This window comes from Vespula vulgaris, chromosome 1 (assembly GCF_905475345.1).
Source record: "Vespula vulgaris chromosome 1, iyVesVulg1.1, whole genome shotgun sequence".
In the NCBI taxonomy this organism is placed as follows: domain Eukaryota; kingdom Metazoa; phylum Arthropoda; class Insecta; order Hymenoptera; family Vespidae; genus Vespula; species Vespula vulgaris.
In genome coordinates, this window is record NC_066586.1 from 8,927,932 (window position 1) to 8,953,377 (window position 25,446).

The window sequence follows — 25,446 nt, forward strand, 5'->3', positions numbered from 1 at the left end:
ATTTTATTAAGTGCATTATTAAATGCAACAATTTTATATTATCATAATGTATTTTATTTTAAAGTTTATGTTTGTCTTTCTTATTTCCATTCCTTTTTTTATAATATAACATAGGACACATGATGGCATAATTACAAAATGGCTGTTGATCTTACTATTAGTTATGTATAAGCTATAATAAACAAATTTCTTACAATTTAATTAAAATAAATGTTTTTTTTTTTTTTTTTACATATTTCCAAGTATTTCAACTCATCGTTTTATAAAATTAAATTACTAACTTTTCTTATACATTAAATAATTTGTATGGAATTTTTAGTCTTATTAGTAAAACCAGAATTATATATTAATCTGAATTTATAAAATGTATAGAAGAAATTATTTCATTTGCTACGAATATAAGTAACGAATTATTCTTTATTATTTATAAAACGAGAAATTGAAATAAATAGTTATTTATAAATTTAAATATAGATTATTGTAATCATAAAAATATCCAGATTATTTAGATAAATATATAAAGCATAGAACTTAATTTTTATACGTAATACATTCATTTCCTTTCCAAATAAGGTATATATGTACAATATCATTACCTCATATATATAGCATATATATAGCATTTATGTTTTTAGATTTATCAATCTGAATTATATTCTGATGGATACAAGTAATTATTAATATTAAACATTAGTGCTCATTATAAATGGCATTTTACAATTTTAAAATACTTGGTGTGATAATATGAGGCAGTAGTATGTATCACATGTTGACTTCTGATCTTATATATTCTTATATGTTCTACCTCTGCATCTTATATTTTTTGTAATAATTTATAATTTTATCTATAATGCATAATTTTGAATATTAATATAGTCTTGAAAACTGATAATTATCAGTGCATTGCTCTAAAAACATTATTTATAATAATGAAATTCTTAATTAAAAGTTAAAATCCCAAATGATCTACAAAAAGAAAAATAAAACATATTCTGGCTAAAGAAAAAATAGTAGAAAAGAATAAAAAAGTATTTACATCGTATTACTTGTATGGAAGATACATATTTTATATATATATATATATATATATATATATATATATATATATATATATATGCTTGCTAACAGCATAGTATTGAATATTTTTATGTTAAAGTCCATATCAAAAATTGTTTCATGAAAATGTTTATCATATTATTTTCTTTACAATATTAATTCTAATAATATTTTTCTACTGATAGTACTAATTTAAAAACTAGCATATATACTTATACTTCAATTATCACCTGGGATTTCAATTTTATTTATTTTTTTAGCATCATGCACATGTATTTCCTTAAAAAGTCATATAATATTAAGTTTGGTGAAATAGTGCTACCCTGTCATTGATATATTTTTTCTACATCATATTTGTGATTAGAAATTCATGCTTTGAAATATGATGCATATAATGACATTTAATATAAATAGTAAGAAATGATATGATAGACGATATTATAAAATTCCATATATTTCCGATTAGATACTTAGTTTATTTATATTTACGAATAGATTTATTATGAAGTGAAAAACATTTTTAATATGAAATAGACTAAATATTTCAGACGTTAATACAAAATTCATACTATTTTATCATTCACAATCAATGCTCAAACATAATAATTATTCTTTATCTTGCATTTCATATATTCTTTTATCTATAAACATAGATCTGGAAATATTACTAAAAATTATTTTACATATATATTTTCATGACTTTTGAAATAAGTAAGGAATGATAGTATAAAATAAAAGAGAGATACACATCTATTATGTATATCTACAAATCTGTATAATATACTTACGTAATATTATTGAATGAAAATTATAGTGTATTTGTATATGAAAAACAATATTACTTTAAATGATAAATAATGTGTATATAAGGGCGCGCGCGTGTATCAATATAATATATCACAATACGAGGATGTCAAAAGCTTTAAAGTTGAAGTTATTAACTCTACAACTTTTGCATGCGTGAAACACTTGTAAATACGTGTTTCCATATAAGTCTTTAACTCTATATAAAAAAATGACATTGCTCTAAAGTCATGTTTTAGATAGTGTCATTTTTAAAGTCATGTTTAGATATTGTCATGTTAAGGAGATACCTTAACCGTATTTAATACTTATTTAATTTTAACTATTGCATTCTGATCATACGAATGATGAAAAACCAGGCAATGGAGCTCTTGATCGAGCCATATTGTTCATAATGATTTGTCCACCATTTAAACTAACAACTGCACTACCTTCGGGTTCAGAATCAGTATATGAAGAATAATTTCTTACTGGTTTTTGACGTTTCCAAGATTGTCTTAATGAATCATTTACATTTGCATAATGATTCACAAAGGAATGTGGATCTGACTGTACACTTTCATTCTCACTTTCAGAACCCTGAAACACATATATGATATAATTATAAATGTATAATCTAACAATTAAAAATGGTTAATACACTACGCGCCGATACTATAAGATATCGCATAAAATCATACAAGTCTGTATTATAAGAAAGAATTTCTTCTTCTTACGTATAAAGTGTCATTATTTATATCACGAGATGTTCTTAACGCAAAATTTTTATTAATATTTCCAAAAAATATAAAAATACATCAAAATATCTCTTATCAGTCACGACAAAACTATAAGACTGTTTCCATCAAGTATTCAAACAGGAACAGGGTGCAAATTAAATTTTCTTTCAAATTGTCAATATTAAACATGTAACGTTAAAGATAATATTTAGTGTGTCAAATTTATTGTTTTATAACATGCCACATGGAAAAAAACTGAACGAAAATGAAATTAAGATAATTGATAATTTAAGAGATAAAAACTATTCTATGACTGAAATTTCAAAAAAAAATTAGAATGAAATTGTTGTATGATATATAACTATTTAAAAAATAGTATAAATTATATTAAAAAACATCCAGGTGATAACATCCAAAGCAACAATTTCCCGAGACAGACGAGCAATATTAAAACATGCCTCTAATTCTGCATTAACAGCACAGCAAATAGCAGTAGAAACCGGTGTAAAAGTAAGTGTTCAAACTGTGTTACATATAATAGAGTTCCAAAAATTTAAAAAGGCGTAAAATGTTAAAAAACTATTTTTACCTAAGAAACATAAAGAAACTAGATTAAAGTTCGCAAAACAATGGTCACACTGATGCAAAAAATGAAGAATTATCTTTTCTGTCAAAAATTTTAGTTTTAATTTGGATGGACCAGATAGTTTAAATTATTATTTTCACGATTTAAGGAAGGAGGAAGTTTTATTACAAAGGTGACAAATGGATGGCGGTAGCGTTATGGTATGAGCGGCAATAGGCTACCATAGTAAAACAAATATTGAATTCATTTCCACAAAAATGAATAATAAATTTATATAGACATAGTTAATAAGCAATTATCAAAACATGCATAGAAGATAGTGAAACAAAAGTTCATTTTCCAGCAAGATAATGCAGCTGTGCATACTGCAAAACTAGTGCAAGTTTACTTTGATAGTAAAAGAATAGACATTTTGTTATGGCCCGTGAGATCCCCTAACATAAATATTATTGAAACTTGTTGGGGATTATACTCAAGAGGAAAGCAGTTTAATAATACAGAAGAGTTAAAAATCTGTATTGAAAAGGAGTGGTAATGTTTAAACGAAAAAACAATTTTTAATTTAAAAAATTGCATAATCATTACCGAAAAGAATGTTAAAAGTAATAAAAAATAAAGATGACAACACACATTACTCATAAGTAATAAAAATAAACTATGTGTTATTTTTTTTACATTAAACAGCACTTGTCTTATAATTTTATCGTGGCTGATAAGAGATATTTTGATATATTCTTCTAATATTTCTTGGAAATATTAATAAAAATTTTGCATTAAAGAACATCTCTTGACGTAAATGATGACACTTTATACGTAATAAGGAGAAATTCATTTTTATAATACAGACTTGTATGATTTTATACTATGTCTGATAGTATTCTTGCAGAGAGTGAATGATTATTAAATAGTAAATAATACCTGAGAATCTGTAGAGCTGATTTCTGAAGGTTTCTCTGTGACGCTACTATCATCAGGATTTTCATCATAGCCTTTAAGACTTTCTTCATCACTATGATAAGTAACTGAAGCAGGTGAAGGTCTAGGGGGAGATTTACCTAACATTGTAGGAGGAGGTGGATGCATGGATTTTCGTGCTAATGTATTTCTTTTGCTTAAAGTTCCACAAGTATTTCCTGCAGTTATGCCACTACCACCCCCTTGTCGAGATCGATATAGTTCTAAATCTGACTCTTGTCTATCATCAGTATCCATGGCCATAGATTCTTCAAGAGTTTTTTGTGCTTCTTCTAAAGATTATACAACATTATATTACTAAAGCATCTTGGTAAAATTGTAGTAATACTTATGAATATTAACTTACGCTTATATTTGTAACTTTTACTCTTTACACATAAAACTGCTATAACCATAATTATAATAATGATTGATATAGCAGCTAATGTTACCATAAACCAGGTTTGCCTGTAGAATGGTTTATGTTGTAAATAAGCATATTCCAAATATAATTTTGAAGGTGTCAAAATCTAGTAAAAAATAAAGTAAATATTATTTAATAAAGTCAATATAGTTAATTATGTTAAAAAAGAAGTATAAATAAACAAATCACATACTGTTTCCGTAGAATACACTGGATAACTAATGCCATATCGATTATAAGATATTACTCTGAACAGATATGAAGTGGACGGAAGTAAATTTTGATAAGACACTGTGTATTCTGTCAAAGGCCCATTACTACTGCGTACTATTGTTTGCCAACGTGTATCATCTATGTAGCATAAACAAAAGATTACATTTATTTTAATAGCTTTTTTAACAAATCTCGATAAAAATGAAACTAATTAAATAAATTAAACATTAAATATATAAAGTATATAATATTTATCAAGTTAATAAAAAAGTTGAAATCAATAATTATATTATATATGAATAATATAAGGATGAAATATATATTAATACTAATAAATGGGAGATATTAAAATCAACTTAGAATTAAATCTTGCTAAGCACAGTTTAAAAATATCTAATAGGATTTTTAAACAATGTCATGCCGGAACATGATCATGCATTTTGTTAAATATGTATATACTAAATATTTTTAGATCAAAAATATTTACAAAATAATCAAATCAAATCAAAATATTTACAAAAGATATACTTTAGTAAAACTTATATGTACACAGCAAATCTAGCATATATATTTGTCAAAAAAGTAACTATTTTTTTCTACTGATGTACATGTTATTATTTAACAAATCTAGTATAATGATTGATTTTCAGCAAATACACGTGCAGTGACACTTACAATGCTGCCACTCTTCCATTGCTGTATTGTTATAAAAAGATCAGAGTTAATACATATGTGAAAAATAAATAAAAATATACTAGCATATAAAATATGCATAATACAAGTTTGATTAATTTTCTGTACTTTTTCATAATTTGATAAATTATTAAATTATAATGAAGATATAGAGATAATTCCAATTCCTTTTTACTATTCTTTTTCAAATAAAGAAGTATTATAAGATATTATGAGGAAGAAAGGTTACTTTTACCTTTACGTCTTGTTTCAATGTAATATCCTAAAATGGGCCCTTTTCCAGAAGCTCCATTTGTCCATTGCAATTCTACACTTGAAACAGTTTTAGTAACAGCAAGATTATTGGGTGCCATTGGAGAACCATCTTGTGGTCCAGTGGTAACATTACCACATATTGGAGGTCCAAAGTCAATAGTTTGTGCTCGAACCATGAAAGTATACATAACTTCTTCTTCTAACGATTGAATGAGTAAACTAGTTTCTGTTATTTTTTGCTTAACTTGTTTACTAAAACCTTTAATAATGTATCGATAATGTAATATAAAAATATTAACATTTTAAATACTCTTAATGTAATATAAAAAACTAGAGAAACTTACGATCATTTTGTTCTGCTGTTTCATAAGTTACTACATAACCAATTATTTCACCGTTCCGCATTTTTGGAGATTCCCAAGAAACACGTAAACTTGTCATTGTAATTTCGGAGAATTGTAAATTGTTAGGTGGTCCTGGTATATCCTATAAATAATTGCATGAATTTTTATATGAAATATATATTAATTACGTTAAATAAATATTTGCCATTACATACTTGTTTTGTTCTCACAGTAATTGCTGGAGATCGTGGACCATCACCAGCAGGATTAAATGCTAATACTTGTATACGATATTCTGTATACTTATCGAGGAAAACTAAGCTATGAGTTAATGAGGATGCTGGTACAACTTCTATTTCTTCTTCTTGTTTTTTTTCTAATTTTTGTGGCGAATCAGTTACCAAGTAAAATATCTATTTTCAATTAAAAGATTTAGTATTAATTTATATAAATAGATAAAAATTACAACTAGTTACATAGATAAAACTGAAACAACTTGCTTTGTATCCAAGCAGATCTCCATTCTGCATATTTGCTTGTGGAGGTTTCCAACGTAATAACACTTCTGTAGAAGAAATAGATTCAGCTTTAACATGTTGAGGCACCCCTGTGGGTACTGCTTCGCCTACATATACAGTAACTGGAGGACTTGGAGGACCTTCACCCTCAGAATTAAATGGTAACACTATAATTTCATAGTATCTATCTTCTGTCAAATCACTTAATATCATTTTTGTTTCCTATAATGAAATAAATAAATGCATTTGTTTTATTACAAAAAAAAAAAATCTTTAAAGAAACAAACAAATTTAAATAAACCTTTATTCCTAATATATCCTCTTTTGGTGTTGCTTGAAGAGCTGTTGGAAAATCAGATACTGGTTGGTAAACTACACGATAACCACCTGTTTTGTGATCACCACTCCAATATATTTCATCAATAGTATTCCAATATACTTCTATACTTGATGTTGTGATAGGTACAACTTTTAATCCAGTTACACCTCGTGAAGGGGCTATATAAAAATTTTATAAATGATACCTAACTACTCTGTATTGTATAATGTATATACCGATTGTTTATGTTTATGATTTATATTAATTTACACACCTGCTGGTAACGTCTGTACTGGAATTGATTCTGTACTCCAATCTGAGGGTCCTATATCGTTAGTTGCTTGTATACGAAATTGGTATAACGTAAATGGTTTTAAATTATTTGCAGTGTAAGATGTTAAGGAGGGATCCACTCTTTCAGGAATCATTTGAAATGGTCCAGAATTTTCCGACTGTTGCACCGTATAATATCTATTACCAGTATGAATATTTTCAATTTTTTTATGTGATTCTATATTTAATACTTTAAATATATACCAATATACCTTAAAGGAGCAAAACCATCACGACCTGGTGTCCAACTAAATGTTATTTGACGACTTTGAATTTGTGATTTACTTATTTGAGGTATTGATGGAGGTTGAGGTCGTTCTCTATTATTTGTTGTAAATACAAGAGCATATGCTGTTTTACCCCATCCAAGTCGCGTTTGTGCTGTGACGGAAAACATATAATATTTTTCTGGTTCTAAACCAGTAGCTCTGTAAAAACAAAACGAAATATTTAAATTCATAAATTATATTTATATATATTAATATTGTCATCAGTAATTTTACCTAAAGGTTCTATCAGAAGCTGGAAATTCTTTTGAGAATTGATGATCTTGACTGTTATTAAGGTGAAACATGACTTTATATGCAAGAATTTCTCCATTTGGATCATCTGGAGTATCCCATATAATGCGTGCTGTGCTAAAACTCACATCAGGAAAAGACACATTTGATGGTGGTCCAGGAGCTAAAATAAAATTCTGATGAAAGGACTTTACATGCAAAAAAAAATATATATCTTATAATAATTTATTTATACCATCTTCAAAAGTTTGAACTCGCACCGGGGGCATACTCAATGTACCATCACCTAATCTTGTATAAGCTAATACTTGTACGTGATATTGTACAAATTTTCGTAATTCTGTTAAAGTTGTTGTGAACGTTGTATTACTTGGAATATTTTTATATTGAAATGGTGACCTAGAGTTAGCTCCATAGTAAACTTTAAAACCTTCTATTAAACCATTTTGATGTTCAATAGGTACATCACCCCATTTAACAAGTATAGTTGTAGAAGAAGTAGCATTTGCTTCTACATTAACTGGTCCAGAGGAAGGAACTATAACAAAAATTATATATATTATCATTTTTTTATATTGCGAATAATAATCTACACAAACTTAAAATTGATTTGAGTAATAAATGTAAAGTATTAAGTTTATAAAGTTACCTGATTCACGAGTTCTTTCAATAGCTTTAGGACTTAATGGAGATGATCCGACATCATTAAATGCTTGCATCACTATCTCATAAAGTGCATAACCTTTCATACTTTCGAGAATATAAGAATTTGCAGTATGATCTTCTATAGTAATATTTTTTGATACATTCGTTCGGAGTTCTGTATAAGTGATATTATAGCCACGTGGATTTCCGTACCACTCAACTTGCTGTAAAGGCTATATAAAAGGACATTAAAATTGTTATATTACGTTAACGCAATTATTATTAAGAAATTATGAAATGTATTATTATTAATAAATGAACTACACAAACTTACAATCCACCTAACACGCAACTCTGTAGCACTCATTGCTCGAACTGTAACATTCTTTGGAGGATGAGAAGGTGGTGCTTGAATAGTTTGAAATTCTTTTGTTGGTTCTGAGGGTCGTGAAGGACCAACAACATTATTAGCAATCAAACGAAGTTTATATTGCATAAAAGGTATTAAACTACCAACTGAGATTGTACTAGCATCAGGGTCGGAAACTTCATATATGTTGTACCACGTTGAATTTCGTGCTGTTTGCGCCTAAACAAACATCAAAACGATTTCTTCTTTTGATAATTTCAAATAAAATTATAATCCAAAAATTATTTAAAACTAACTTGTACTGTCCATTTTGTTATAGAAGAGTTTCCATCAAAACCTGGAGTAAATTGCAATACCACAGAAAATGCATCAATATTAGATAATGCCAATTTAGTTGGTGGCTCAGGCAAAACAGGTTCTACACCGGATTGTATAATTGCAACCTTAGATTTACCAGGTCCTACTGAAGTCCAAGCAATAACTTCAAATTTGTAATGAGTCAGTGCCTATGCAAAATGAATTAAATATAATATTTTATGACATGAATAAAAAATTGTACTAATATAGTTTCAACAAAAATAATTACTTGCAAATGTTCCACTTTTGTTGATTGAATATCTGCTGTGAAATTCTCAGTTTTTAGAGATCCTGGTAAGTCCTTGATCATATATTTTAATTGATAACACATAAGTACTCCATTTATTTCTTTTGGAGGATTCCATTTCACAGTAAGGGCACGATCACTTATGTCATCAAATTGTAAATTTTCTACTTCTTCAGGTACTTCAAAAAATAAAACAACATGAGTCAAATAATGTATCAAGTAAAATATAACATCAAAAATAATATTATGAGTATAATATATCGCAAAAAACGTAAAATAAGTTGTAAGTAAAAAAGTTATACCATCTTCACGTGTGCGAACTTCAATAGGGATGCTTCTTTCGCCATCTCCAGGATCAGTGAAACATAGCACAGTTATATTATACAAAGTATATTTCTTTAAACCCATAAAAATAGCACTTTGTTCAGCTAGAGGATCAAGTAGACTCGGTGGTACAGTCATTGCTTTGTATTCATTTGTTTCTGACAAACTATTTCCTGTCCAAGCTTGTAATTTATAACCTTGATTTATTCCATTAATTTTTTGAGGATTTGGTGGTTTCCACCAAACTTTTACTGCAGTAGAATTAATTGCTTTTGCTTTAACATTAGTAGGTGGAGCTTCAGGTACTAAAATAAAATGTACATTCTATATAAATTATCTATACATATTTCTTATATAAGCCAACAATAAAGCTATCAGTTTACTCTACCTCCTTCTTTTGTCTTTATCTTTAATTCTTCTGTAAATACACCTACACCTTTGTCATTATATGCTGCAATTTGCACTATGTAATCTTTCCATGTTATTAAATCACTTATTAAATAATTTCTTTGAGCTTCATTGGTAATATTTTGAACAGTCCATGGACTATCATTATATCTATATAGCCTATATCTCAATAAATATCCTAAAATATGACCATTACGAAATTCTTCGAGAGGTGGTTGCCATTGTGTGATTATTTCTGACGATGATCTAGCAGATCCAACAAAACCTATAGGTGGCCCAGAAGGAGCTGTTAAACACATATTACATAATAATTATAAAACATATATTCGAAACTTTAAAAATATAATATAACCGTTAAAAAATATAATATATGTATATATATATATATATATATATATTTACGTTCTTGGGGAAGAACAACAACATTGCTTGGATCCGAAGGAGGTCCTTCACCAACACTATTTTCTGCACTCACGCGAAACTGATATGCCGCAGCTGCTTTTAGATTATTTAACAATATCCATCGATTTTGAACTGATATGTTGTCTCGTTCAATGGACCAATTTAATAAAGGATCAGGTATAGGTCCTAAAATATGTATTTAAAAATCATATATTGTGATTGCTTCTTTATTATATTGTATGAAATTTACCTAACTCAGGAACTTCACGATGTTCCACTTTAAACTTCTTTATAGGACTATTTCCATCGAATCCTGGCACCCAAGTAACATTTATTGTACGAGGTGAAATTCGTTCTACTCTATCAGCCATAACATTTATAGGAGCAAATGGTATTTCTATTACACTAAGTCGTGCAGAACGTGTTTCATTACCGCCTGGAGAAACGACAGAACACGTGTATTCTCCTACGTCAGAAGCACGCACGGCAATAATTTCTAATGTGCCATCATTACGCATTTTTATTCTTTGGCTAGCTTGTGTATTTATCACTCTAAGATAAAAATAAAATTTTAGTAATCGTATGTGAAAATGTGATACCTTCAACATAAAATTATATATAGTATTATAATATTTATATATTTATAATTATAAAAAATACTTACTGTGCATTATGAAACCATGCAATGTCATATAAAACACTAGGATCGTTTGAAACTTTGCATTGTAATTCAGCAGTATGCCCAAGAAGAACAGAAGTGTCAACTGGAGGCTGGATAATTTGTGTTCGAACTATAATGCAGAAAAATGATATAATAAATGATTTCTTAAAAGCTTTATAATGTTTCAAATAATTATTTACAAAATTACCGAGGACAGTGATATACGCTGACCCATTTACAGAACCAGCTTCATTTGCACGAATGCAAGTGTATTTACCAGCATCATTTAGCTTCACAGCTGCAATTAAAAGATCGCCATTTTCTAAAACTTGTACTCTTCCAGCAATTTCAACAGGCATTGTATCTAAAAAAACAATATAAGAAGTAAGCATTATTCTAAAACACAATATAGGAATTGATTTGAATATTAATAATCTAATTTTTTCATATCTTAATTACCATTATAAATCCATGTAGAATTAGGTACTGGTGCTGCAATAGCATTGCAAGTTAATATTACATCCTTTCCATCTAACACAGTTAAATTTTGTGGACCATTTTCCATAATTGGCCCAGATGCTGTAAATAGAAATATTCATGTGATTATGTTATTTTATTCGTCTCAAATCATATCATATAGTTCAGAAAGTAGCTCTGAAGTGCAGAATATAAAAAAAGGTTTTCTATATCCATACCTTATCAATTATTAATAATAATTAGTATTTATACACATAACTCATAAATCATTTTATTTGAGGATTAAACTTTTATTCAAATCTATAAGTGAAATGATATACTATTTAATAAGCCAAGTAAGTTAAGAAAACTCAAAATATGAAAACAAATCTAAGCTAAAGGAAAAACGTGCACTTCACACAAATATTCTAACTGTGCTATTAAATGTGCTTCTAATACTCAGGACGTGAATAAAAAGATGCAGACATACAAGAAAATATATTTTTCTATTTTCAAGATTTAAATGCTCTATTTTAATTAAATAGAATCCAGCAAGCAATATTAAATATGTTTAAATACTCTCAAAAGCAGTAAAAATATGAAGAATGAATAATCAATTACTAAATCATTCATATAATTGATAACTTATACTACTTGAATTAAAATATAATAACAAGACAACATAGTTCAACTTTTTTAAATATCTAGATACTTTAATATACTTTTAAAAACTAAAAAAATATTCGTGCCTTTTAACTATTATAAAAAAAACTTTTTTAAAAATATATAAAAATAACTAGTAAGATTATTAATTGACAATATGCATTCCAATGTGTGCTTAAAAAATAAATAAAAAAAAATTTAGTGCTGAAAATACATGTCTCTTACTGGCTAGATATTGAGAGAACTTAAAACGCCGGTCAGGCTGGCGAGCTCGGACTACACTGTAGCCAGCTGCCCAGCGAATAACTCTGTTTTTCAGATAGCTTCTCAATCCTTCTGTTCCGTAAAAAAAGTATCATTTATATGCATAATATATAGATATAATAAAATTTAAAAACCGAATTCCTTATAAAATAGCTTACAAAATAGCTTACTTTTAGCTTTCAACCATGTGTAACTAGATGCTTCCCCAGCATCATTTGAAGCAAGACATTGAAACATTCCAGAATCATCCATAGTTAATTTTTTGATTGTAAGAGATCCATCTTCTTCAATTTCATACCTAAAAAATATTATTATATTAATATAAAGAAGATATATACAGATCATAAAAATTATTAAATTTGTAATATTGACATTACTTAGAATAACATTACCTAGATCCTAGTAAATGATTGATAGGTTCAGTATTAAAAAACCAACTTATTTTTGGAGGTGGTACACCAACAGCATCGCAAGATAATGTAACAGTTGAACCATAATCACTCAGAGTTTCCCTCTTTAACTCTGTTATAAACGTTGGTTTTTCTATAACGAATATTATATTTTTAATGAATAATGATAACAGATAATCATATACAAAATTACTAATATTAGGTAAATATAAAAAATAACTTTTATTAATCATACCGTATACAACAACTTTAGCACTTGCATTTACAGTCGGATAACCACCACTTCTTAAATCAACATGACAAGAATATATTCCATTATAAGTTATGTTGGCAGAAATTAATATTAAGGTTCTATTCCATGAATCATTAAAACTGTATGATATTCTGGAATTCTCAATAGGTATACCATCTTTTGTCCATAATGTTCTTAATTCATGAAGTGATCTACATAAAATATGAAATTTTATTTTATATATATTATATAAGAAAACATATACTCATCATATAATTTACAGATTCATCATACCTAGCATTTGCAATACAATGTATGTATGTAACATCTTGATCCTTTAATATTTGAGTATCTTGGGGTCTTATTATAATGGTAGGAGCTACTTCAATGTTGGGGTCTCCTATAACTTGTAATTTAAAAAATGGACTATTCTCTTCCTTTCCTAATTGCGTGTTAATAGCTCTGGCTCTAGAAAATATTGAAACATAGTAAAAGATAGCAACTTTGATAAAAAAAATTATGCTATAATATACAAACCTATATAAACCTTGATCTTCTTCTGAAGCATTGAGAATAAGTAGTTTATGATCTGTAGTTGCATATTTTATTCCATATAACAATGATCCATCAGAAGTAAACCATGTCACATCAGGTATTGGATGACTTTCAATTGGTGGTAGCTCTAAAATAGCAGCACTACCTGATTCTACAGTTACTATTCTCTTTGTAAGATCTTCAAATAAACCCATATCTGAGGATATAAAAGTGATAATTCAATTTTATACATTATTAACTACCCAATACTATCATGGAAGATATCCAAAAAACTTACATGCTACTGTGAATGTAATTCGTTCACTAAATATAGATCCTACACTATTTGTAGCAACGCAATGATATATCCCTGCATCTTCTCTATGTGTACTTTCAATTCGAAAGTAAGGTTCTGAAGTGAGTTCATTACTAAGGGGTTTACCATTTTTAAACCATTGATACTTTGGTTGTGGGTATCCTATACAGAAAAATTAAATTACTATAATTAGATAAACATAACCTTTCATCAATAAATTAATGTTATTTATTGAATTTACATATTTACATAATTTAATTTTACAATATTGTATATGTAATTAGGATATTAAAATAAATTATTTGGAAGTAATTTTATATTCACCTCTTGCTTGACACTGTAGAAATTTTTTACGATGTTCACTAAGAATATTACCACTACTGGAAGGTTGTGTCGTAAAGCGTGGCTCTTGAAGAGGTTCTACAATAAAAACAATGCGTAAATATTATAAAACATAGATGTATTATTCAATGTTTAATAATTATTATTAATATGTTTATATAAATTTATAAAGCTACATGTAAACTAAATAACTTATCTTTAAATTTGTGGAAAATAGAAAGATGCTTGGATGCAGTATCCAACCCTATTTTAGTCATTAGATCGTAATAATCACGTGTCAGTTTACATCTACGCGACTTGGCTCTTTAATATCTGTCTATTCACACTTTTCCTTTGTCTTTAATCCTTAGCAGTAACAATGTAACAAAAAATTAAGCGTTTTTTGACATCAAACTTTTTTTACGGATTGTTATGTCAATATTCATATAAATAATTGTTAGGTTTTAATAGTAAATGCATGTATATTCTGCGTAACATCAATCGCTATTATCTTTTTTTGCTCATATAACCAGTAAGACCGAACGCTGTTACACTATATTGAGGGCGCGACGTGAGAATATAAATTAGTATTCTATCATCTTGAAAATATAGTATAGTATATATTAATGTATATAGTAAAATCATATTGATTTGTATAGTATATGATATGTATAAAATTAGCAGAAAAATGGTTGTTCTAACGTGTTCATTATCATTTCATAGAATTAGATAAAATATCTTTGTATATTTTATAAAATGTATTTTACTGATTTAAAAGATCCATAAAGATTAATATTTATAATGATCATTTATTATTTACTAAAAATGAAAAAATTCAAACGTCAAATAATAATCGACATATTCGTTTTATTTATTATTAACATACACTTGAAATATGTTCCCACTATGCTCAACATTACTTAAACTCAAGATATATGCTGATGAACTACCGAATCTCTATTTTAAGCGATCCAGCTGTCACACTAAAGTGGAGTGAATGCATTTAAAGAGGGCAAGTTTAGAGCATCAACGATGGATTTTTACTATCGCCGAGTAGTTTATCTTTAGAGCATTTTTAAAAAGCTTTCGTTTAGTTCATAAAATGCGATGAGATAATGTTACGATGTGGAAAGTTGACATCATCTCTTTCTGTAAAATTGTGAACTTTTTTGCATTATTTATGCTGTTTGATTTATATATTTATGAAGAAAAGGAACTGATAAAAGAATTGTTTTAATTTATCTCAATTTCTTTTTGTTTTTATATAATATAAAAGAAAGAAAAAGTTAAAATGAGGTTTGGCTTTTTCTATGAAAGGTAAAGTGCAGGAAGCCCGAGGTTGATCACCCCCAGACTGCAGGGAAAGAGCTATGCACACGAGCGAACGGCGGAAGCTATAGCAGAGACTGCGTTCCATAAGACGCAATGCGCAATGTTTTGCAGAGGCTCCCCACCGATTATCGGTCGAGATATCTCACGTGAAACCGCCCGAATTGAAGTGAAATTCGCAATCGTATCCGCCAAATGCAACGACGACGCGTTCACTCGATCTTCTTGTTTTAATTTTCATCATTTTCATTTTGAATATCGCGATACTAACACCTTAACGACAACAATAATTGTCCTAAATTTAACGCACCTAATACAAAATTCGAGATACTTCTAATCGTTAAGTTGTTTTACTTATAAAAAAACAATTTACTTACAAAAATAAATACTATTTTATTAAAGAATTTTATATTTAAATATCAACTCATACATATAAAAACAAATATTCCAAGAGATACGAGTAATTTTATATAAATTTCTATAACGAAAAAAATGTGTGAACTTTTGGTATTTTAATGAACGCGACAATCATATATTACTTGCATCAAACACAAATTTTTTTCCCGATCACTTTTACGACAGATATTTCGACTTCTCAGAAATATTCTCGATTTCAATGCTGACCATGAACCTCGTTCGTTTCGCTTTACTATTGGCAACTGGCCAAATGTCTCTCGGTAACGCGTTTCAACTGCCACCAACGTTTCTTCTTCTACAGTGCATACATACTACATGTGTGAGTAGTTCGTATCGATATAAGCTCGCGATTGAGCATCGTCTCAGCTATAATCGCATTCGAGTACATTACATCGAGGTCCAATGCCAGTCCGGATCGACCAGTGTTTTACTGCATTTTCAAACCAGTTTTGTGATAGTCGTAATCATATAGGTCTCACGCATGAAATATCTTATCGTGTTATGTCATTTATTAGTATGCTTTCTTCCTATTCTCATTCGAGTATATGCAAATCGCTTAAAATAATAATTGAGACGAATAATCCAAGAAAATAGAATTATCTTCTAATCGATGTTCGTAGTCACCATATCTCTACTGTTTTGTACAGTTCACATCCTTCCAAATTGTTTTCATTCACGAAATGTAACGGAATTTCGAAACTTGATCACAGTTTAACAAGAATCGTAGAGATCTCTCGTTGAGAGTGTGAACGGAAGAAGTTACGGGATATGCGATAACCATTTTGTAATACGAATTTTAAATTACTTGATTGTACTTCCAAAGTAAGTAAAATTGATCGTTGAAAGAAATGTGAAGAAATAATATTAATTAGAACACAGAGATTGAGGAGGATCCAAATTCGAGAGTTTTTCTAGTGCGAGCGACAAAAAAATCTATGACTCAGTGGTGAATGCTAGTATAGAAAGGGGAGAAGAGTCAATTCAGCCTCTTTTTAGAGGATTTGTTTTGAAATAACCGCCCATAGATTCGCTCAGCAATGAAGTGCACTTATATACATACGTCAATGCAGTCAGAAAAAGAGCGGTGCATATGGTACTGAGAAACGTGTTCGAATTAGTACACGCCACGTGTTTGTCGTCGCACGGTTTACTGCCGGTCCAGCATAAAAAAAAAACTAAGATTCAGTTAGGATAATCGCCTCGTATTCTATTGAGCGTGAACAATGCGGTAAGAATGCGGCAGATTTAAATGACCGCTCGCTGTTAATCCTTAGTTGAAAAATATGAAAGAAATTCATTCGTTTTAACACGTATTTAACACGAATGTCGAATCACCTGTCTCAAAAACGGACTTAAAACGGAGATAGAAAAGTGTAGCTGTCTTAATGAAAAATCGGCTTCTACGAGAACCATTTGGGAAATGAATGTATCTATGAAATTACATGCTAAAAACAATTTACATACGCGCATTGTATAGTTTATCTTTGTACAGCTATCGTTATCTCTTTTCTATCGTACATCTCTTTTCTATCGCATAATTGCTGTGAATAAATCAGAAGTTCTTACGATATTCTGTCAACAATTTGCGAAATTTTCTGTTCCTTTAAAAGTTAAGAAAAGAAAGCACGAATGCACGCAAACGCTCCGTAATGTAACGTAATTAACGGCATTAAGAAAGTTCGCTTAAAACAAGCTATGTTCACATAATAAGTTCAGTTAGAGCACTTCTCTCGAGGTTGTGAATTTTGTTATGTATGCGTGAATGTATCGCATATACAGGAAGAGAACGAAGGCGGACAAATATAAACAAAATAAATAAATAAATAAAAGAAAAAAGAGAAAAATACGGTGCAAAAAATCTCCTCTTTCTCTCGCTTCTTTTTTTCTTTCTTTATCTCTCTCTTCCCTTCATTTGTAGACACTTCGGGTTCAGTGAACAATTGAGTAGGAACGAGGCAGCTGTCAGTCCATGTGCCGCAGCGTGATATGTAAATGGAACGTAAATTCGTAAGCATGACGATAGGGTAAGCAGCCCTTTGGAGGGAAACCCCTTCGGGTTAAGGCAGACGTTGTACACTATTATTTTTACATCGATGTCACGGATCCGTCCGCATTTCACGTCAGTCGAGTACACTGTATAATGGGTATTTATTTTTAGACGAAATTCTTAAAAGACGAATATTTTGATATTATTCGGTAAATGTGTCAATAAGTATTTTGAAATAACATTCTTATTATTTGTGACACCTCGAAATAATTGTTATGAAATATCTAACGAGACGAAATATGATAACGATTTCTTTTAAATTGTCAAATTATTTAGAACATTGTCATAGATTTCAGAGTTTTCCGTCGATAACTGTAAACGAGAACGAATGTTACGAGACGTGCAAGCGAGTTTACGTCATTAATCGATAATATTAACCAGAGTTTCTACGGAACGGTTATTGTACCCTACTGAAATAAGCACGTAAAGAGTTTTGTAGAGAAAGTAAGTTATAAATCGATTAAAAGACCAAAACGAAACAAAGAATATATCATTGGTGGATCAAAAGAAGATTAATTTATATTGTACAACAAAGAAGCTGTTGAGGAAAATGTCAGAGACCTTATAAAAGCGAATACATGTATATATATACACCACGAAACCAGCGTATAAGCGGACAACGAAGTACTCTTACAGTCTAATACGTAACGAAAGATTATGTCTCGTATTAAAGTGCGTTATATTACGACCTTGAGCAAATTCTATCTCGTCAAAGAAATTCTTTAAAGAGACAATGGATTGCGGAAAGTGTCAGCGAGATAGTATGAAATATCGAAGACTTCTGTTTTTTACGATCCAGATACTTTCTTCAATTTTTTTGTGTTAATTTTTATAGCAGTACATCATGATACTAAAGCAATATCTTGTCTGCCTGCCTGCCTGCCTGCTTGCTTGCCTGATTGCCGAAGAAGAAGAACTCGAGAGACCGGATGGTTAGTTAACGTTGGGTTAGGTTGTGTCTTCTAGATCGTACAGAACTTAAGGCCACAATAAACGGCAGTTTCTCAGGACTTCTCCCACTTGTCTCTGTTCTCAACCAAGACCTAATCGTTTCTTCCTTAGTCCACCTATCGAGCAACCAGAAATTTCCTCTCTTTTTCCCGCTTTCTTTCTTTAACCTTCTCTTTGTACATCACCTTCGCGAACTTAGCTCACGGTATGATCATGGCTTGGGCTCTACTCCCCTCTCTTATTTCCCTTTCTTTCCCTCTTTCTCGACCACCATTACCACTTCCTCTTCTTTCTCTTTTTTTTTTTCACAATTCGAATCAACTCTCGAGTAAAGTACGTACTTGGGTATCCTAAAAGGATAACGATTATAACAGAAATTTAATTTTCTTGACGTTAAGATCATCTACATCGGTATTTGTGATGCGAATTGGGAAAAGGGATAGTTAGATCGTTTCAATATATCGCAAGTTGTTCTTTCAAAAGATTCTTTTTTCAGATTGTTCTATTAAAATCGATCATTCTTATTAATGAACCGCTTATAACTTCATTGCGTCTATTCGATTAAGCCACAAAACAAGGAAATAACAAAGGAATCTACATTATCGGATAAAATTCTCGACACTTACGATAATATGTCAGTTATAAATTATTCTTGTTTCAACGATAACTGTTGACGTTACAAGAATATTACTTTGTAAGAAAGTTGTATCTTACAAAATTGTTTTATAAAAGTTACAATCGTATTACGCATAATGTAATTACATATATTGTAATTACATAGTACAAATTATATAAAATGGCCCAGAAAATTTCGTTTTTATTATCTTTTCCTGTTCGTGCTCAGGTAACCGAGAATTTCCGTTATTGATAGAGACCTTGAGAGTAAATTGTGCAATGGCCGACCGTCGACGCGTTAGTCCATTCACTGGTAGTATATATTTTCACTTTTCACTGTAATGCATTGGAGATGATCACCGCCGTAACGAAGAGTACACAATAAAATTAAATTTTATTCAGAAATGTAGAAAAATTTGAAGAACGAATTTCGATGCTTCAAAAAAATTATACTCATTCTTTATAAAAAATTTTTTATCTTTTTAACGAGAATTATATTAATATATTCTCGAGGAACAACTCTTTTATTATGTAATTTAAATTAATGTTAATGTAATGGAAAGAAATAATAAAAAAAGGAAAACGCAAAATAATGTTTATGCTTTTATAGGGCCTTTACCATCGTTCTCAACGTTTTCTTTGTTATATAATATAAATTGCTCCCTTTTTCATCTACCAAAGGAGTTTTTTTTCGTTTTAGTTTTTTAATAAAAACAATAGTTTTAGTTTCATCGCGCATTTATCCCAGTCGAACTAAATGCAATAATCATCCTGTAGAAACTCTGATTGATATTATCTATTAATGATACGTAACTCAATGCACATTACACATCCTATGATATTCGTTTTGATTTTAAATTATCAACGAAAAGCTCAGAAATCTATGGAAATAGTTTAAACAACTTGACGATTATAAAAAATCTCATCGTTATATCAAGTCTTCAGATAACATTGAAACAATGCCTGCAAATGTATTTATTGCAATTCGCTCGTGAATTTCATAGTTTTTAATGATTATGGAAATTCAAGCCTCATTTAGTAAGTAAGAGACTCACAGAATAAAATTTTAAGAGATTCCTCATTCTCCCATTTTTTATTTAGAACATCTCAATTTCCTCGCAAATCTTCGTCACGTCATGAGGTTTCACAAACATGAAGTAACAAAAAATAAAGAAACACGTATAAAAAACTTCAACATTTTTTTGGAAGAAAAAAGAAAAACGGAATTTAATAAATTTATTTTTATATCTCATAAGTAAGTTAAATTTAAATTAATTAACACAATCGTATCTAGTGTCGCTTCAATGAAAAAAATATTCAACAATATAAAAAAATACGGAAAAATAAATGAATATTATTGTCAAATCCTCGTTGTGTTATACGTATCTATAATATATGTATATACATAATATAGAAGCGATTGATCATCTTTGGCAATGTATTAAAATCGAATTTATTGTGAAGAAACCAAAAAAGTCGAATGCCTGATCGTAAATTGAAAGCGTTCGAAACATTCGTCTTTTCGTTCGATAAAAATCTGCATCAGGTCTAAACGATTTTAAACCGTAGCAATACAAGTTGATAATCCAATTTATTCAACTATCAGAACACGTAGTAGTCTCAGGTCTTGAAAGGATTCCATTGAAACGAGTCACCCTGTGAGAAACTCGCCACTTTCATACGGAGTTTTAGTCATGTTAAAAATATTCCAGACCTTCATTTTTAAGAGCATAGAAATATTCCATAAAATTCTAGATCTAAAAAGTAAACTTTATTAGTGATATAAAAATGAGAATATTGACCCTCATTGGAAACGTATACATATACACACACACACAATACTTATATACATACAAAAATGTACTTCGCAGCCTCTTTTGAAGATGATACAATATAGTACACTGTCTTAAAATATAGTTTATCAGAAATTACAATGACCTCTCATACCTTATGGCAACAAAAATAAAGCTACGTTATAGAATTCGTAACGAATTCATAAACAATAATGAATTAAAAAGAAATCATTGTTACGATCATTGTGTCATTTTTGTATCCCTATAGAGGGAGGAGAGAGAGAGCCAGAGAGAGGGGGGAGAGAGAGGGAGAGGGAGAGAGGAAAAAAGAGGGAAAAGGAGGGAGGGCAGGACAGAGTACATTTTATCTCCGGTCATTTTTAATTCTTCCTCGAAATGAAAAGAAGCATCGCCGTCTCTATAGTTTCATAGAACGATCCTCGGCGCTCGTCGTGCAGAGGCTATTTTACTTGGACTCTTAGATGTGTCTACTAAAAGCACGCATATATACAGATGCAAGCACACAAACGCATACTCGTCTATAGGGAGACGAAGAATAAAACCGAAAAGGAGGAGAAGTGGAAGACGAGAAAGCCTTGCCGGGGGCGGTCAGTGGCCTCTGCACTGGCTACCATGAGACTTAAAACCGGCATTACCCCACTCCTCTCCGAGGAGTTCCATTGGGAATAATAATGCGAATTATGGTAAGTGCCGTCTTTAACAAGCTCTAAGGGATCGCTCTTTTCATCTATTTTATTGATAAGCATGGTAATCAATGATAAAAACGATACAATTCTTGCGAGACTATCAAAAGATCTTCTAAACTTTCAAATGTTTCATACACTCGTTCTGAAAACGAATGACAACGAATGACAAAAAAACTAGAGAGAAATATTCACGTTTTGCAGAAATGAAGGTTCAAGAGGGTGTGCGATACCCTTAAAAGTAAGCCTTTTCTATCCGCTTATGCACTTATTCGTAATACTGAAGCGAAGTTTCACCATGGCTAATCGTTGACCAATGAACTTCGAACTAATGAACGGTAATGCCAAAAGATTTGCGGAAACATCGATCTTTCGATTTTTTTAAACATATACATTTTTGTATTGATATTTCGATAATTTCTTTAGATAATGATAAAAATTACTGAAACATAAAAGCGATTATAATTCCGAACAAAAATTGAAAAGATCTTTATGATTTTTTTTTTAAGTTATTTTTGCATTCCAGATCTATACTCTTAAAGTAGGTCATACATCGTGTTGAAGTTTACCCTGAATACATATCAAAGATGCTGTGTGTGTCCTGTCAGAATAACAAAAAAAAAAGATTAGAAAGAAGGACGTGGCCAATGATATTAAATGTCACAAGGAGAGGAAGACGGTGATAACGAAGAGCATGAAGTTGAGAAATAAAAGGCGTGGATGAAAGAGATCGGAGAAGTACGGGGGGTGAGAGCATCCGGTCTCGTGTAGAAGGAGCATTCAGACACGTACATACCTACTTCGGCTTCAGCTATAAGAGCAGCAGCACAAGGCCGCTGCCGTTCAAGAACAGAGAGTGAAAGACAGAGGGATGAGTGATAAAGAAAAAGAAAGAAGAGAGACCGCACCTCATCGATGATTTTTTTCGAGTAGGCCGGAATTGCCAGCGTTGCAACGCTTCTCTCTCCCGCATACTTATCATAAGTTCGCACTTTAAAAGGTTCCATCGACTCGATTCTTTTTTCTTTCGACTATGTCTACAACATACGATATATTGTAACATTATGATAAAACAAAAGCAACTGTTTTTACGGTACTTTCATGGTAGCACCATGGATGATAATCGGTGAGAAGACACGAAAGGTATATTGTGTTGATGGAATCAATGGAGAAAATATTTAGAGTACCGTAAAGAAAAACTACAGCGAATTATGGCTTTCACACAAGAGAACAATCGCCGGTTGAACGTTTCATTGGCGATCCTCGGTAGCATCTCGTCTGACAGGAAGCAGAAGAGAATTCTCGTGTTTCCAGGTCGATGCGGTCGCCATGATGTATCTGCAGGCTGACGCACGTAAAAAGGGCGTAGGTACGAAGAGCTTCGGGTAAGGCTGCACGTGTAAAAGGTAGATGCCGGTAGTATAGGTGTATATAATGCCGGGAAAGGTATCTATCACTGACGTCAGCTCAACCAAGGCACAATAGAAGACAAGGGCCTTTGCCTGGTCCTCGAGCAAGCAGGTTCCCCTCTTCATGTATTACCCTCCGTTCCTCTGCCTTCTCTTCCTCCTCCTCCTCCTCCTCCACTACCATTTTCTATAGCATTCTTCTCGTTTTACAAGCTATCCACCACCTTCCTCTATGTTGCCGTCGTCTTGTGGCTTCGCTTGATGATGCCTCAAAACGTCACATTGGATCTAGACTTACATAAATAACATGCAAGGCTCGGTCACAAATTTTGCCAAAATTTTGTAAGATTTATAGTATTAGTATAGAAATAACAAATACTTATTCGAAAACGATACGTTACTCAACTATTGGGAAAAAATCGTCGTTTGAATTTTACCACGGTGCTTTTTTAATATCATAGCAGTAAATCATCCATCAAGTATATTATTAAAATTAATATTCCTTGGAATATTCTTTTATAGGTTTTTCTAATGTTTTTTCTTGCTGAGTTACGCTAACACTCGTCGAATGATATACTGCCGTCATACTAAAGCAGTATGGTAAAATTTAAACTGATTTCTCCACAACATTGAGTAGTGCTGCAAATAGCATTTGTTATTTCTATACCAATACTACATCCCTACAACATTTCAGCAAAATCGGTGTCCATGTTTGATCAAGACAGAGTCTTAACCTTGACTTGTATTTTAATTTCAATCGTATTCTGGATCATCCTTCGTAAACATTGCTTCATAATAAAATACTAACTCCAGTAAGATTTTAATAGGGAGAAGCTGATTCCTTAGAGATATGCAAAACGTAAAAAATTCAAATACAAATCGAATAAAAAATTTCTTAGTAGTATTATTATCTTAAATGACTTATTATCTAACAATAAAACGAGTAATGGTTCTAAACTATAACAACGTTCATTTTATGATTATTACTGTCCTTTGCGGAAAAATTGTCTGATGCAGGACATACCGAATAAATCACTACTTAGTGATTACTTAAAAAATAAAAATGAACGATCTAGCAGTCTAATACGCGAATTGATACTCCTTCACTTTTCCTTTCGCTTTCTTTTTACGTCTGAGCGCTCGTTAAATTGTGAACAGATGCTTGCGCACCCACGCTATGTTTACCGATTTACCTTTACTATTCAACGCATTCTCCTACACTCTGGAAGACATTAGACTGTACATCAACCCGAAAAATGTGCGAATTTTTGACTTTCTGCGATACGACTCTCATCAAACATGATCGATACATTTAGATTCAACTAGAAAGAGATTAATGATCAGAAATTATAGTAAAAATCAAAAAGACAAGTATCTATGATGGGACCGTCGAAATTACACGATCGATCGAAATCTCTGTTAGAAGATCGTTTTACGTACGTACATCGATGATTTACTCGTACTTTTTACGCGAGTAATCGCATCCTATCATAGGTACATTCACCCGTTGTACCTTTTGTATTCACATGTGTATTTACGTGTACATAAAGCCTCGATATATTATATGATACACATACGTTCTATCCAATATATCGGCGAACCGTATCAGAAACAATAAAACTTCAATATTCTTTAACCATCCGCCTGTTGCTAGCAGTTCTCAAGCAGCTGATCTAATTCCTTCTTAGTGACGAGCATTGATAGTTTATTACTCGTGTAAACATTGGAAAAGATAAAACGTTGGACAGTACAGATAAAATGTTACTGATAAAAAGATAAACCTTGAAAGCGACATGAAGGGTTAACCCTTTTCCTCGGGTATTATTTTCCTT

General features: G+C 30.6%; 1 protein-coding gene and 1 long non-coding RNA gene across 8 annotated transcripts in view; one reads left to right on the forward strand and one right to left on the reverse strand.

Annotated features, from left to right (window-relative positions):
- Positions 1-177: 177 nt before the first annotated feature.
- LOC127067587 (protein sidekick) overlaps positions 178-25,446 on the reverse strand; it is a 28,045-nt gene continuing 2,776 nt past the window's right edge. Inside the window, exons 1-34 of one of the 6 annotated variants that reach the window (XM_051002712.1) lie at positions 14,567-14,919; positions 14,353-14,466; positions 14,011-14,190; positions 13,716-13,929; positions 13,473-13,646; positions 13,182-13,390; positions 12,929-13,079; positions 12,707-12,834; positions 12,498-12,608; positions 11,613-11,732; positions 11,362-11,517; positions 11,157-11,283; positions 10,743-11,044; positions 10,493-10,678; positions 10,071-10,376; positions 9,661-9,987; positions 9,341-9,537; positions 9,051-9,260; positions 8,719-8,973; positions 8,389-8,617; positions 7,975-8,277; positions 7,722-7,902; positions 7,431-7,646; positions 7,160-7,356; positions 6,868-7,064; positions 6,549-6,788; positions 6,264-6,461; positions 6,049-6,190; positions 5,685-5,963; positions 5,432-5,452; positions 4,737-4,894; positions 4,487-4,649; positions 4,084-4,412; positions 178-2,439 (exon numbers count right to left, since the gene is read on the reverse strand). In XM_051002712.1, coding sequence (XP_050858669.1) covers positions 2,197-2,439; positions 4,084-4,412; positions 4,487-4,649; positions 4,737-4,894; positions 5,432-5,452; positions 5,685-5,963; positions 6,049-6,190; positions 6,264-6,461; positions 6,549-6,788; positions 6,868-7,064; positions 7,160-7,356; positions 7,431-7,646; positions 7,722-7,902; positions 7,975-8,277; positions 8,389-8,617; positions 8,719-8,973; positions 9,051-9,260; positions 9,341-9,537; positions 9,661-9,987; positions 10,071-10,376; positions 10,493-10,678; positions 10,743-11,044; positions 11,157-11,283; positions 11,362-11,517; positions 11,613-11,732; positions 12,498-12,608; positions 12,707-12,834; positions 12,929-13,079; positions 13,182-13,390; positions 13,473-13,646; positions 13,716-13,929; positions 14,011-14,190; positions 14,353-14,466; positions 14,567-14,627 — 6,624 coding nt within the window. In that variant the 5' untranslated portion in view covers positions 14,628-14,919 and the 3' untranslated portion in view covers positions 178-2,196. Of the gene's footprint in view, positions 2,440-4,083; positions 4,413-4,486; positions 4,650-4,736; positions 4,895-5,431; positions 5,453-5,684; positions 5,964-6,048; positions 6,191-6,263; positions 6,462-6,548; positions 6,789-6,867; positions 7,065-7,159; positions 7,357-7,430; positions 7,647-7,721; positions 7,903-7,974; positions 8,278-8,388; positions 8,618-8,718; positions 8,974-9,050; positions 9,261-9,340; positions 9,538-9,660; positions 9,988-10,070; positions 10,377-10,492; positions 10,679-10,742; positions 11,045-11,156; positions 11,284-11,361; positions 11,518-11,612; positions 11,733-12,497; positions 12,609-12,706; positions 12,835-12,928; positions 13,080-13,181; positions 13,391-13,472; positions 13,647-13,715; positions 13,930-14,010; positions 14,191-14,352; positions 14,467-14,566; positions 14,920-25,446 lie in introns of those variants that run through there. The other 5 variants (XM_051002696.1, XM_051002688.1, XM_051002721.1 and 2 more) reach the window with 5 other exon arrangements.
- LOC127067666 (uncharacterized) lies at positions 16,505-19,305 on the forward strand. 2 transcript variants are annotated; one of them, XR_007782697.1, is made up of 3 exons: positions 16,505-16,917; positions 18,014-18,239; positions 18,432-19,305. It is a non-coding gene; the product is annotated as an uncharacterized LOC127067666 (long non-coding RNA). The 2 variants fall into 2 exon arrangements; XR_007782696.1 differs by lacking the exon at positions 16,505-16,917 and adding an exon at positions 17,083-17,323.